This window comes from Rhinolophus ferrumequinum, chromosome 7 (assembly GCF_004115265.2).
Source record: "Rhinolophus ferrumequinum isolate MPI-CBG mRhiFer1 chromosome 7, mRhiFer1_v1.p, whole genome shotgun sequence".
NCBI lineage: Eukaryota > Metazoa > Chordata > Mammalia > Chiroptera > Rhinolophidae > Rhinolophus > Rhinolophus ferrumequinum.
The window spans coordinates 92,034,061-92,048,573 of NC_046290.1; the positions used below are offsets into that span (position 1 = coordinate 92,034,061).

At 50.0% G+C, this 14,513-nt stretch overlaps 1 protein-coding gene across 11 annotated transcripts in view; it reads left to right on the plus strand.

Annotated features, from left to right (window-relative positions):
• Positions 1-14,513, plus strand: part of CUX1 (cut like homeobox 1) — a 346,311-nt gene that overhangs the window by 252,417 nt on the left and 79,381 nt on the right. For 8 of the 11 annotated variants that reach the window (XM_033111153.1, XM_033111158.1, XM_033111156.1 and 5 more), the window contains exons 10-11: positions 160-264; positions 6,390-6,578. In XM_033111153.1, the coding sequence (XP_032967044.1) occupies positions 160-264; positions 6,390-6,578 (294 nt within the window). The remainder of the gene's footprint in view (positions 1-159; positions 265-6,389; positions 6,579-14,513) is intronic. The other 3 variants (XM_033111154.1, XM_033111157.1, XM_033111150.1) reach the window with 1 other exon arrangement.

The following is a 14,513-nucleotide window of genomic DNA, read 5'->3' on the forward strand; positions in this document are numbered from 1 at the left end:
ATCCATCACATTCTATGTTTTTTTCTAGCATTTATTAGGTTGAGTGTTTAGGAAAATCAATTATAGTCAGTCAGGCATGAATTGATGAATGTTCTTGTAATAATTGTCAGTTGTTAAACTGAATGTACTTTCTCTTCTCACCCTTTTCATTCCCTTCAGAGGGCAGAGGTGGCTCAGAGAGAGGCGGAGACCTTACGGGAGCAGCTCTCGTCAGCCAACCACTCTCTCCAGCTGGCCTCGCAGATCCAGAAGGCGCCAGACGTGGTGCGTAGCTCGGCCCTGTGTGGACTGTCCACCTGGCGTCTGTACCTCTGTGCTACAGCTGCTTTCTTCTTTTGCTTGTAAATGTCCCTGTGGGCATTAATATCTTAAACAATACTGCTATCTTGGAGGGGACTGCTTTTAACATTTGGGGATGGAATTTGTCAGGGTCACAGGAAGAGTGTTGTTGCCGATTATGCATCAATGCTCTGTGTTCTGCGGTCAGTGACGCCCGCCCAACGTGGAGGTGGAGACAAATCCCATCACTAAAGCGAGCGTCTCAGGGCTAGGCTTGTGGGGTGGCGGCTAGGGGATGGGTGGAGATCTGAAACTGGCGCCTTGCCAAAATTATGCAGCAAAATTGGAAGTTTGGTCTTCTGAGTGTGTCCTTCCAGAGTGAGAAAGAGTTGGTGCTGAGCTGGCAGGGCCACAGAGGTGATAACATACGGGCGGCTCCAAGGCCGTGTGGTCGCCACAGTCTCACCTGAAGTGCGTTCAGGAGGAGTGAGACACATATCCTGGTCCTTTTGCCTCTTGGTTTTTTCGAGGATTGGTAAAAATTGCTCTTGGCCGGAACTTTCTCAGCTTGACCAAGGCAGCTTTGAACTATCGGATTCTAGACTCCCCCTCAGTGCTGTGCACTGGTTCGGAGCGCTGTGTAGTTAAGCCACACCGCTTGGCTCAGACCCCAGCTCTGTGATGTGACCTTGGGCAAGTGGCTTGACCTCCCTCAGTCTCAGTTTCATCATCCATAAAAAATGGGTTTCTACAAGAGTTCCAGAAATTATTATGAGCAGAGTGCTTGGAGCAAGCCTGATACATAGTACGTCCTCAGGAAACCTTAGCACTTACTCTTTTTGTGGCTGGCATCGTTCTCTCTTATCCAGGAGCCCCAGTTTTGAAGCTCAGCTTCGTCACTAGTTCATTTACACACCTCAGGTAGTTAAACTTCCTAGGCCTCAGATTTCTCTTGTGTAGAGTAAGGAATAGGTGACCCAGAGATCCCTTCATCTCTGACAGCCTGTGGAGAGTGAACCATACTCGTAGGTGTTGTTTTATTTTACAAAGAGTCAGAGAGCCCTTGCTGTGTGCCAGGACCCATAGTGGGCAGATACTGGGAGAGCAAGGAGGAACGAGCCAGGCCCTTCCCAGAGAGAGCGCAGTCAAGTCGAGAACATGCTATTATAACAAGTTCACGTGTGAGTGTGACATGTGTCAGTTTGGCAGCCATTATTCCACCTAACCCATAAGGTGAGGTACTGTTATTTCTTTATATAGATGAGGAAACGGAAGCTCCGTGAATGTAAATCCCTTGCCCAAGAGAGCTTGACCACAGTAGCCAAGCCAAGCCTCGACTGGGGCCCTGTGCCACCTCAGACAGGACTTCTAAATGATTCCTCAGGAATAAATCTAAAGCCAAGTTTTCGTGTTATGACCCCTTTTGAGAATGAATTTTTGTTTCTTTTGTTTAAATTAACATTAAATAAAACATGATTTAAGTATCTTGGGATACAGAGAAAAGTTTTCCATTTAAGGAACCATCACGTCCTTTGTACTTCATGGACTCTGGTGTTAATTTTACCTGAAATGTCCCCTTGGCTCTGTCACCATCCCCTCATCCAACTGTACCTGGAGTGAACTCAGCGCCATAGCGGGAGGAAACCCCCCCCCCCCGCCCAGATACAGTCAGTACAGCTTCTCCCGTCTCTGTGGTCAGTCCTACTCCTCTGGAGAAAGCCGTCCATCTGACGTGTCTACACAGGGCTCCTGAGCTAAATGCTATGATTGAAAGGATTTCTGGCACCATCCTGGACTGAAGCAACCAAAGCAGTTCAGAAAGAAATGGATGTTTTTGCCGGTAGAGTAAGTTGTGGACCCTCAGGGTGCTTAAACACTTCATCGTCGGTTAAGTGCAGTGTTTACATGGCACAGGTTCAGTCTCCAGGAGCAGCCCTGCCAGGGAGTGAGCACAGGTAACTGGGCCAGCAGGCAAATGTCTGTTGGGCTTGGCTGGCAGAACTCAGCAGGGAACAGTAGAGTCCATAGATGTAGCGAAGGCCAAAACCATCTGTTGGGTGTCTAACTGGAATTGCCAGTTTGGGAAGGTGAGCCGCCACCCAGAGAGTGCCTGCTCCGCGTTTGGGGCTGTGCTAGGGCTTTATGTGGTTACTTCATTCCTGCCTCATGTCACCATGGTCAGGAGACGCAGGTTTTATTACCCTCATTTTACAGGGAAGGGGACTGAGGCTCAGAGGAGTTAAGTAATTTGCCCAAAGTCATACAGCTAGAAAATGATCAAATGGGCATTTAATCCTAAATTTGCCCTACTCCAAAGTCTACTCTTTTCCCCACATCTAGCTAACCCCACCTTCATGTGCGTTAAATGGGACAGAATATATACAGGCCCTTTGTCAGGTATTTATAGATAAATATTATTAGTTCAGAGCTCTGGTGCACCACGCCAGGCCACCTTCTTGAACCTAAACAAGCCATAATATTCGAAAACACACCGGTCTGTCTCGCAGGTACATCTATCTAGTACACACACCAGACAGATCTGGCCTATTTTGACCACTTGGTGTTGACAGGAATAGAGGTGGCCATGAGAGAAGGAAGGACAGCTGAGCTTCCCACTACCCCCGCTGCAGTAAATAACAGTAAGATTAGCCTCGACTTCAAGTATCTGTCTCAGGCTGGGCTGGGTGCACCATCATGTCACAGTTAGGTTTTCCTCGTATTGAGTATTGCTTCTGCATCTCATTTATATTTAATATGAAAATAGCTGCAGGATAAAAGAGATCGTTATCTAGCTTACTTCAGCCTCGGTGTTCTAGTCTGTGGGAGGACTCACTAAACAGTTACGCAACTTGTGATATTTCACGCAAGCAGGTTGGGAGAGAGGGGAGGCAAACAGTTCAAAGGGACAAAATGTAATGGGCTGCTAGCTCAGGAACTTGTTTTTACATTGGTTTCTGCCTTTGGAGAAACACCTCTGTCAGTCATCTTAGCCCTGCCCTTTTTTTTTTTTTTTTTAAGTGTTTTTAGACGCTACAAAGCATTCCCAATATCTTCTCCTGGCTGTGAAGCCATCAAAGTCCCCACCCCCAAGACCCAGCCCCCCTGAGGAACGCAGGACGCCCTTACAGGCCTTGGAAGCCTGGGGTCATGGGACAGGCTCTCAGGACCTCGTTCAGGTGTCCACAGGAGCCTGTTGTCAGACCTGAGAAAGCCAGTCCCTTCAGAGGCCAGGGTCCTGACCCCAAACCCCATCAGAATCACCAGGGAGTCCTGGGCCCTACTCCAGAACCCTGAACCACAGGCTCCGGAGTGGGGCCTGGGACCCATATATTTGCTAAAGCCCAAGTGATTCAGGCGCCGCTGAGCTGAGGCCTAGACAGACAGGAGGGAGCCCGTGGTCCCGGGCCTCTGGCTCCAGGGACGCCTCACCCCAGCAATGATCTCACCAGCATCTGAGCCGCCTGACGCCGCCCTCCCTGCAGTGGGAACGGCCACCCCTCCTCTCAGCACCTGTGTTCCCTCGTACAACTTCCTTCCATCGCGCACTCAGACCGAGAGCCCCTGCCGTTATCACCCAGGCGCACGCCTCTCCCTCCACCCACAGCCTGTTGATCATTTCTGGGGCCCACTAAGCAAAACTTCCTTAGTTTTCCGTGTGTGTTCATGATGGGACAACCAGGATGCCCTTGTGTGACGGGAGTGAGCCACATTTGGGCTTTGAGTAGGGTGGTCTTTTCTGTCTTACTTCCAAGGCCTTGGGGTATATTATGTCATCTCATCCAGTTTGCAAGACATAAATGATTTCTGCTATGTTGTGGATGAGAAATCTGTGGCCCAGGTTCCTGAGTTAATTAATGTGCCCAACGTCGCACAGTCAGCTTGTAGCCAGGCCACACTGGGCCCCAGGTATGGAGCCAATGGCCCTCTGGGTCTGCCGACCCCCAGGTCCCCATCCTTGGCCCAGGGTCAGCACTGCGAGCTGCCGTTTTTATATATATTATTAGAACCACTTGTTCCTCGTCTCGTAACTTGCACTTGCCTGTTGAAAACACCCGACTACCTGTTGGCTTGTTTTATAATAAGACTCTTTCCCTAAGAGCATTTGGAACAGTTTCTATGGCTGGCATGCCTCAGATTGGACAATCGGTAAATAAGTTAAATTAGATAACATGGCTCAGTCTGTATCAGCCATGAGATTGACCTGCCTGGGTATCACTGCCGTGGAGTCCCCTGCTGCTCCCCCAAGCCTGCCGCCACACGTCCAGGCACCTCTGGACACCATTCTGAGCATTCACTAACAGGCACCAACATACCCTCTCCTTTGAGCTGGCCTCTCAGAATCGGGCCCTGCTCCCTGCCCTTTCCAACCCGTGTCCCCACCCTGAAGTGGAGCCCCTCTTCCTTCTGACGAGCTCCACTAGCCCTCTTCCACTGTGCCCTCCTCAGGGCTCACCTCCACGTGCTTCTCTCACTGTTCTCTTAGGCGCTGACCCCCTGCCACTGCTGGAGGACTTGTCTTTGGCCCCCTGACCTTGGTCCAGCCGGTGTTGTCTAGGGTGGTGCTTCCCAAACTCTCTCTGTGGAAAAGGACAGTTTTGTTTTGATTTTTAAATTTCCAATCAGTCACAGACTGATAGTTTTATAAAATGCAATAAAAACGTCCCAGCAATGTCAAACTGCTATAAACGTTTCTAAACACTTACCCTCAATTTCTGTGCTTGTGTCACTGTGTACCGGCAACGATTTGTGAATTGGCCTCAGTCTGGGGAGCACACTCTGAACGGAACTGGTCTGGACAGCATGTACCTTTTAAATAAGCTGGCGGGAAGATGCTCACTGGGGCCCCAGGGCCATGAGCAGATTCGCCAGAAGTCAGGAGAAATGTAAATCTTATTTTACGATATTACACAAATCACAGAAACAGGAAGGAGTCACTTCTTTGCACACAAAACTTCACATACTTTAATGGTGAAGGCCTTAGTTTCCTAGGAGAGAGATGTGAAAAATTATTTCCTTGGGTGACTAGCTGTCCCCAAATGTGAAAACCCCATGACAAGCACACCGTGCATGGAATGGTATGGATGCCCCTGCCAACGAGGGTTGCGAATGGCAGCAAGGGGGGTGGCATTCTGCACTGCGGTGTGAGCTGGCCCAGGTCTCTGCTGTCACAGAGACCATGCCGTCCCGGTCGGTCACACCCAGAAGTGCATCCATCCACCCCACAGAAAAGCTTCCGCAATCATTCAGTAGCCTTGTCACTTTAAAAACTTGAAAACAATACTGTTTTAGTCCTTGAGAAGTAGAATTATGAATTTGACTTTTTCTTTTTTTACACCTTTTCCCTCTTGCCTGTTTTCCACAATGAGCAAATTGGGGAGTGGTAAGTTTTTAGAACATGAATCATCATCAGAATTTCTAAGCAAAGGAACCCCAAATGTGCGTCTTCCGCATCTTTTAACTGTTTAAAATACTGACTCTGAAAATCAAATAGTCGTCAAACAATATCTCGGTATCTAGATAGCTTAGTAATGAACCAAAAGGACATTGAAGCTATCTTGTGGGAGAAGATCTGAACACTTTGGAACATTCCAGAGCCTCTCATTTGCCATTCCCTGGCTGGAGCACTCGTCCCCCAGCCACCAAGGTTCTTTCTGTCGCCTTTTTCAGATTTTTGCTCAAATATCACCATCTCAACTCTGACCCCATGTCCCCTCCCTGCTTCAGCTTTTCTGTGGCATCTATCACCACCCAACACACTTCATGCCACTAAAAAGTGCATTTAATGGGTCTCACCCATCCCATTGACTGAAAGCCCTGTGCAGAGAGGGACTTCCACCCTTTTGTCCCCTGTTGCATGCCTGGTACATGGTGGGTACTCGTAAATGCTTCTTGAATGGACAAATCACTATGGCAGCTTGCTGTGCAGATGGAAAAGCGGTGTGGGGAGGGCAGTCACAGGTCCGATCCCGGCAGAAGCAGGAAGTAATGTCTACGGCGAGGCTCGTGTCCACATCCTCCCATCTGCCTGCTTTGCCATGGTTGCCAGCGCCACTAACGCAGAGTGCCTGCCCAGAGCTGTGCAGCGTTGTCATTTCCTTTCTCCTTCCCAGGAGCAGGCTATCGAGGTGCTGACCCGCTCCAGCCTGGAAGCTGAGTTAGCCGCCAAAGAGCGGGAGATCGCCCAGCTGCTGGAGGACGTGCAGAGACTTCAGGCCAGCCTCACCAAGCTGCGGGAGAACTCAGCCAGCCACATCTCCCAGCTCGAGCAGCAGCTCAGTGCCAAGGACAGCACGCTCAAAGTAAGGGTGTGGGGCGGCTGGCGGGCGAGAGGCCTGGGCACACGCATGCGCACCTCCCCACGGACACCCTGCCGCTTCTGCCCCCGTCTGGGATGCCCGCCGGGGACAGTGGCCATGGCAGGAGGCCTCCTCTTGGAAGCTGCCTTCTTGGCCCTGCCTTGGCCAAAGCTCAAGGTGTTCTCATTTCGTTGTCGGTTAAAAATCAAAGGTTACGGTTAAAAATCATTCTCCTGTAAAAGCAGAAGTGGCTGCTTGGGTATTTCTCAGTCTGAGCTCTAACCATCAACAAAAGTTTTTCCCTCCAGTGAGAACAGAATAACAAGGCATGAGGCTCCCTGGGGACCTCACTCAGAAGTGTGGCTCTTTGTTAGAGGGCATCACGTCTGCACTTGTCAGCAGCTATGGCAGTCTTGAACCTCTTGAAGTAGCTAGCCTCAGAGTCCTGGAGCCCAAGGTGGACTTTGAACCCCTCTGCCAGCTCCTGCCTGGATGGCACTTCCCTTGACCGGCCATCCCTTGCATGCAGCACTTGGTAGAAACCCCCATTCTCAGTGCCCACCCGCCCATGGCACTGCTTCGCCACCTGAGAGCCGGGGCCCACAGTGCTGGACCTGGAGATTCTGGGTGCTTCTTGGGTGGGGATGGAGTGTGTGTCAAGGTGTAGACGTGCCATTAGTCCAGCTCCGCTGGCCTTGCCGGATTTTTGGAGGAAGCCACCAGCGGGAGGACCCAGCACGCTGAAATTAAGGCTTTCCCTGTGCCTAAATAAAATGAAAGCAAGAGGTGCACTGAGAGCACGTCTGCCTCAGCCCTGTGCACCACGCCTCAAGCCGCAGGCCATTTTGTGTCCCTCACACCTGTGACGTACCACAGCGGCCCAAAGTTGGGTGTCACTTCAGCGCGGACCTCACACGGTAGGTCTCTTTCCTCCCACGTGGAGTCCTAGCAGTGCAGCCAAGAGCTAGGTCCTCGTGGTATTTCTCATAATTGGGTATCCCAAATTCAGAACCCAGAATCTTTTTCAGTGTTGTTTTTTTTTAATCATACTTTATGATTAAAGTACTAGTATAATTTGAAGATAGTCCTGGGACCCTCAATTCATAACATGTCAGAGCCAGAAGGGACTCCGCAGAGTATCTTATTTGAAGATGAAGAGACAGGAGAGTGAGGGTGTGGGGCGCCAGCTCCCAGGCCAGAGCTGCCCACATGCTGCCGTATCTCCCCAGCCTCAGCGATGCCTGTTCGAGCCTCCTCCTGCCCGGCTCAGTGTCCATTTGTGGGGTGCATGAATGAATGAGGGACCGACCGCCAAGGATAGTCGTTGTGTACTAAACAAAGTGGATCGAGATTGGTTATAAAAATGTCAGGACAACCTTTTCTTATATGGAGTAATTCTAGAAAGCAGTTAGATCCATTTAGATTTTTTTTTTCAATTGAGATTTTCTTCTCAACACATGACCACATTTCTGACCCAGAACTGAGTTCCCAGCAAGTCTGTCCTCTTGGCAGCTCGCTGGCACTGGGGGCACCCAGTTCTTCCTCTCTGGTTTCATCTTTGCCTCTTTGGGCTGGGTTTCACCCACTGCCCGGGAAACTGCCGGTGCCTGGGCCTCTCTGGGGAGATGGTCTTTGACTTTGGGAAGATGGTTGAGTCCTGGTCACATTTGTCATCAACCATGGCATTTCCTTCTCCAGTGTGTCTTTTTCTCTCTTCAACCTGCCCAGTGAGTACCAGTACTCATTTTTTATTTCTACATTAAATCAAATTTTCTCATGTTATAGCCATTTCTGACCCTAGCACTGGCAATACTATTAGACGATTTGCTTTTCTCTCCTTTGTTACAGTTAAAGGGTTTGACTCAAATATATTCTGCATATGACTACATAAGAGGGAGGCTGTAGACCTTACATTTTTTTATGATAGAGCAATTTCTTCTAAATCAGTTAAGGTTTTAATGTTTGCCTTCACAAAAAATGAAACACAGTTTTCACAAATTAATGTTCTTTATCCATATCTTGGGGGAATTCTTTAATACTGTGCAGTTAATGAAACAATTCAGCAATACTTCTTCCAAAGTTATTGCTCCCTTATCTTCATCTGATCTAATAATCAAAACACATCCTCTAGTAACAAGACTTCTCTGATTTTAATTATCTTAACCCCTTGTCGCCAGGAGTGAAGATCTCCCTGATATCGAACCCTCACACAAAAGGCATTAGCCCCCCCCCCAAGGGAATAAGGCTAATTGAATGAGATACCTTCCCAGGGCTTTTCTCCCCACCTCCAATCCCCCCCCCATGTGTATAATTTATAGTCTCAAGTCTAAACTAAGCAGTGATACAATTATTAGGAAAATATTTTATGAATGAGACCTGTCAAAGTGACAGCCTGATGCTTTTGCGACAGGGGTCTCTGACCCAGCAGTGGTGGCCACTCAGAAGCAGCAAGGAGCTGCACCTGAACTTCCCGGGGGCTCTCCTCCTCCTGCCTCCCCGACCCCCACCCCCAGTCCTTCCCTCTTGGATCAGGTTGTCCAGCTTTGAGGACTCTGGAGCACACACGGGGCTCGAGTTAGGATCAGTGGGAGCGGGCCACAGCGTCCAGCTGTCCCAGTGTCTTGGAGTTTGGATGGCTTTGCCATGAGCATTGACAGTGGCTTTGAGACAAAAGCTGATGTGCTTAGTGACAGTCACAGATGGGATGCAGAGGCATAACGGGCAGAATCTTGAGATGACCGAGTCTGAAGCTTATGGGGGTTCCCTCCACCAGTACACTCTGGCGGGGCACTCCGTAATGGAATAGATATGGGGACTAACTAGTCTGCCTTCTCTAGCACCTTGAAACTCTGCATCTCTTTGCGATTGATATTTCTTCCCTTCACTTAAACAATTGATTTGTAATTTTTTTAGGATAAATGAACTGTTGGGTGTTTACCAGTCTTTCTCTCCCTGTGTTCCACTTTGTCAAGCCAAGTTCACCATAAAACTCTCCACATAGAGTGGTGCATCCTCTAACCTTTAAATAGACATGGAAACAGACTCAGGAGTGGGAGATGTTTCTACCTGTCTAATCTGACAAGCGCTCAAGCACAGTGCCACTCGTAAAGGATAATTCTGTATTTGTAATTAATGAAACAACCCAACTGCCGTTTCAAGGTTGCTATTCTGTTGGAACACTTTAAAACAGAGACAGTATAATTAGGCAGTCACCTGCATTATGCTCACTATAACACAGAAAATAATGCTACCAAAAGCTTCATTTTAAGATGGTATTTATAAGAAAGGCTAGCTAAAGGAATGCCAGTCTCCGCAGGGAGCAATTATATTTGTGGGCAGGTGTATTCAAATCACCTGCGGGACTGTCTCCAAGCTGCATTGCTTCCCCAACCCCCTGCACCCTCACCCCACCTCCTCAGGTGCTAATGGGTCCTCTTGAGCCACTATGGACCATGCTGTGTCACTCGGGAGGTTGGGACAGGAAACAAACACTGACAGCTGCTCCTCTAGAGTCCTCTGGTGCCTTTGCTTCTGGACGCTGCCTCTTTGGTTACCTAAGTTCCCGCACTGGGCAGTGTGTTTACCGTGCACCGAGGCTGCCCTCAGTAATGTTTTCACAAGCATCTTAAACGTCTCAGGTATAAATCTCTGACATCCACTTCCCATGTGACACGGCTGGGCGAGCGGGTGTGATGGTGGTCGCTGCCTGTGGAGGGGTGACTGAGGCGAGCAGAGCCCCGGCCTGTGATGTCTACCCCGTGACCGTAGAGGAGAGGCCTGTGCGTGTCCCTCCACTGTGCCCACTCAGCCGCCGTGAGGGGACACTGCCCCTGGACGGCGTGAGCAAGGGCTGACTTCAGCGTCCCGGTGACAGAGCCCAGGGCCCAGCTTCCCAGGCTTGTCCTCATCGGGCCTTGACGGCAGTGTGAGCAAATGTGAGGAGAGGACAGGGAGGGCGAAGGGCGAGGTGGCCCCACATGAGGGGAGCGTGCCGTGGAGGCAAGCTCAACGAAGCCGGGGGGCCCTGAGCTACAGGCCTGTAGGTCGGTGTTGAGATTGAGGTAGGAGCTGGAGGCCACAAATGGGTTCCTGCAGCATCGCTGTAAGCCAGTGGGTGTTACTGGAAACGCCTTAGGGAGCTAATTATTTACGGGAATCTATGATGAATCCTCTTGGAAAGACACACGTGCCCCTAGTCCCTTGGCGAGTAAATCTAGATGTTTTACTTGCAGATTGTCCCCAGCTTGTGGCACCCTTAGCTGACCATGACTTGCAATGTCTAGGACCGTCCTGGTCTGTGATGACACCATTGCATGAGAAGGAGTTGGCTCCCATCCGTCCATGCCTGGGTCCCGCCTGGATCACAGCTCATGGAAGTTAGCGGTGATCTGTGGCCTGTGACAAGATTGCCATCCAGGGGCTCCTCCTTTTCTGTCCAGAGCCACACTTGTCCCACCTATAGCAAGCCCTCCAACGTAACCATCACTCTGCCCACAAACCGCTGTCTGGCCTTGGGGGTCTCCTCTTTCTGTCTCGCATTCTTCGCATCCCTGTGCCATGTGCCCAGCGCCCACCTGGCCATCCCTGGGCTTCTTCCCCTTGCCCAGCAGCAGGAGCTCCTGTGTTTACATACATGCTGCTCTCACCGAGAACCGCACAGACCAGAGAGGGTCCCCATTCCTGTGAAAACGAGGTGCACTCTACCTCAAACCCCTGCCCTGGGCGGGGAGCCCCGTCACACTTGCTCAGCTCTGGCTGGTGGCACCTCAACCCAGGGCCTGGGGTCACACACCAGTGCCTGTGCTGTCAGTCTTGGGACATCTCTGCTAAGAGCCCGGCTCTGATCATCCTGGAGGAAGAAGGTGGAGCCATCTGCCAACTACAGCACTGTCACCTCTCTCACCTGCGGGCTCTTTTGTTGCAAAGAGGTGTGGCTGCCTTGACCCCTCACTGTGCCGCTGGGAGGAGAAGGCCTTCCCAAGGGTCTTGGCATTAGTCTCCTGTGCCAGACGTCCCTTAAGTTGGCAGCCCTAGAGCACAGAAAGCCTTGTGTGATAACTTGACCAGGACAGATAGCTTTTATAAATGCAGTGCCTGATTTGATGCACAGCAACATACTTTGCATTTTAAATTAAATTCCTTTATTATTTGAGTCTTAGCCAGGATTTTCAGAACTTCATATAGATAATTCTTCTAGCAATTCAAGAAACATTAAATGAGCACCTACTAAGTTCCTTTAACCACATATATGCTCTGTATTACTAAATGTATGTGACCTCTGTTATAAAACAGTCATATTTAAGGGGCACTTGGCAGCTGTACTTACTTGCTCATCCTACATTTCCTCACCACTGTCCTTTGAACACCCTCCCCATTTTCCAGATGAGTAGCACAAGGCCCAACAGGCTAAGCCCTTCCCCCAAGGTCATGCTCAGCCAGGCCGGAACTGGGCTAGCAGCCTGCCTGTGACACCTGAACGTTTCTCTCGCCTGTCTGTATAAAGCCCGGGTGTTCCTTAGATAAGTACCTTTTCAGGAAGATAACCCAGCTCCCAAATTCTGCATTCATGGCACTGGATATAGGGCTGCCTTTCCTGCCATCAGCATTTAACATCCGGGGTCACTCCAGGCATCGGTGTTCCTTCTCCGTAGATCTGCCACAGAACAATGGGGACACTGGGAGATGACAAACTGGAGTGTGGAGAACTTCATAAACGTAGCCCCTGGATTCAGAACCACAGAATCTCTTCAGAAACAATTTAGTTATATTCACTACCACCCACCAGGGATAAAGTAATAATAACTAGGGTAACAGTAATAACCACCATTATGGAGTTCTTTACTGTGTGCCAGCGCCAAGCACTCGATGTGCGTTAGTTCATTTAATCCTCACAGCAGCAATGTACCATGTACACCATTATCCCCATTTTATAGGTGAAGAAACTGAGGCTTAGAGAAGTGAAGTGTGTTGTTCAGTGTCCGCCTGCATCTAAGTGGCAGAGCCAGGCCTCAGCCCCGCCCTGGCGGTCTCAACGCAGGCTTGCAGCAGACACTGACCTGGCATCAGCACACCAGCCTTTCATTAGGTTGGTGCAAAAGTAATTGCAGTTTAAAAGGTTAATAATTGCAAAAACCACAATTACTTTTGCACCAACCTAACACTTCCCCCTAGAACCGCTGCAGGTGGGTGGGGAGGCCTCCGCTCTGCCAAGGTCAGACTGTAGGACTCAGTGATTCTTTTTCTTTCTCTGGGCAGACAGATGGATGCCTCGGCAACAACTGAGTCAGATAGCATATGGGATGCAGAGCCAAGCGTAGAGTCTGGCCCACCCAATGAGCGATAGCAAAATCGGAGGAGTCTTTTTCCAGTCAGAACAATAGACTGGAGCACCTGTCGCGCTTGGCAGATTGAGTCTTCCAAAGTCCTTTCCAGGTACCCAGGTACTTTCTGGTCAGAGAGCCAAGCTCAGGATGCTGGATCTTTTTTCCGTGTCAGAGGCCAGTATTCAGCCCCATGCCGGGAGTGTGGTTTGGGTCATGGCACTCCGCGGAGACCCCCGTGAGGACAGGTGCTCGCAAGTCAGGGCAAGCTTTGTGAGACGCCCCACCAGTCCTCCGTCCAGCTGTCCGCCCAAGGAGACAGACACGTCATCAGAGGTTTACAGATGTGGCCTTGGGTTCTTAAGTAAGCTGCACCCAGGTAGGTGGCAGAAATTTCAGTGGAAGCTGTTTAGTTCTCAGTGAATACTTGTATCCATCCAGATTACACAGACTCCAGTCCTAAAGCCTTCTGATCGGTCCCGCATTGAGGACCCCACAAGGCCGACGTCTACACCGGGTCCTTGCCTTGTGTCCCTTAGCTCAACCCTTTAAGCTAATCGCTGCTGTCCCACTTTACCAGTTTATTGACTTGTTCAAAGTCACCGGGCTTGGAAGGGACAGAGTCGATTCCAGCATCAGCGCCATGCCAGGTTCTGAGGTGCACCGTGTTTTCCACTCTTGCCGCCTTTCTTCCTGTCTGTCTCCTGACTGCTGAACATGACCAAGTTTTATGTGTGTTCACTGTCCAGCGTCAGTGAATGCCTCAGTCTAGAAGGTGTTTTTGTATCCCAGCAGCACTGGATAATCTTTTGTTAGGGAGGGCTGGCACGTTAGTGCTTCCTGCTATTCCACTGCAGGGAGAAGAATGAACTAATCTCTTTTTCATGAGCACCTTCTGAGAATCTTTTGTCGGAAAATGAGTGCATACTACTCCCTGTTTGATTATGGCGGAGGAACCATTATGACACATAATGTTGGCTAGAGGTCTTAAAAAGGAACTAGGGCAGTGCGGTTTACGCAGTGGAAAACAAAGGCGCGCGTGCACGAAACTGCCAGCAGATGCAATAGGAAAAGATGGGCTAGATGAATTTTGTTTACAAAACACCTGAATTCTTGAAATAGCAGCAGGGTGGGAGTCGGGCCAATGAATGTTCAGGCTTATGACCAGATGGGCATCTCCTCCCAACTCTAGAATGTTCTCAGTTGGCTTCAAACTGTGGTTGTAGTCGTGTGGCTGGTCAAGTAGAACCTAAAAAGGCAACTGGAAGCCCTGTAGGTGGGAAGGTGCTTTGATTCAACTACCGGATTTGTTCACCCCAGGCTTAGAAACACGCTAAATCACCAGGACCCCTCCCCAGCTGGGTCTCTGTGTTTTATGTTAAGCTGTTTCCCCCACAGAGCTCCCTTTGGGGGATGTCAAAAGCAAATTTGTCCAAAACACCTTCATGGAAGGAAGCACCTCTGCTGTCCATCCTGTGCCAGAGGTTCTTGCTGGCAAGAGAGCCCTGTGGATCTCTGCAGAATCAGGCCCGTGAACGCCTAGGGAGCACACAGGCTGTAACGGAGCAGGCTGGAGCACCATCCTGTCCGGGAAACGTGGTGTCACTCCCCTGCACCC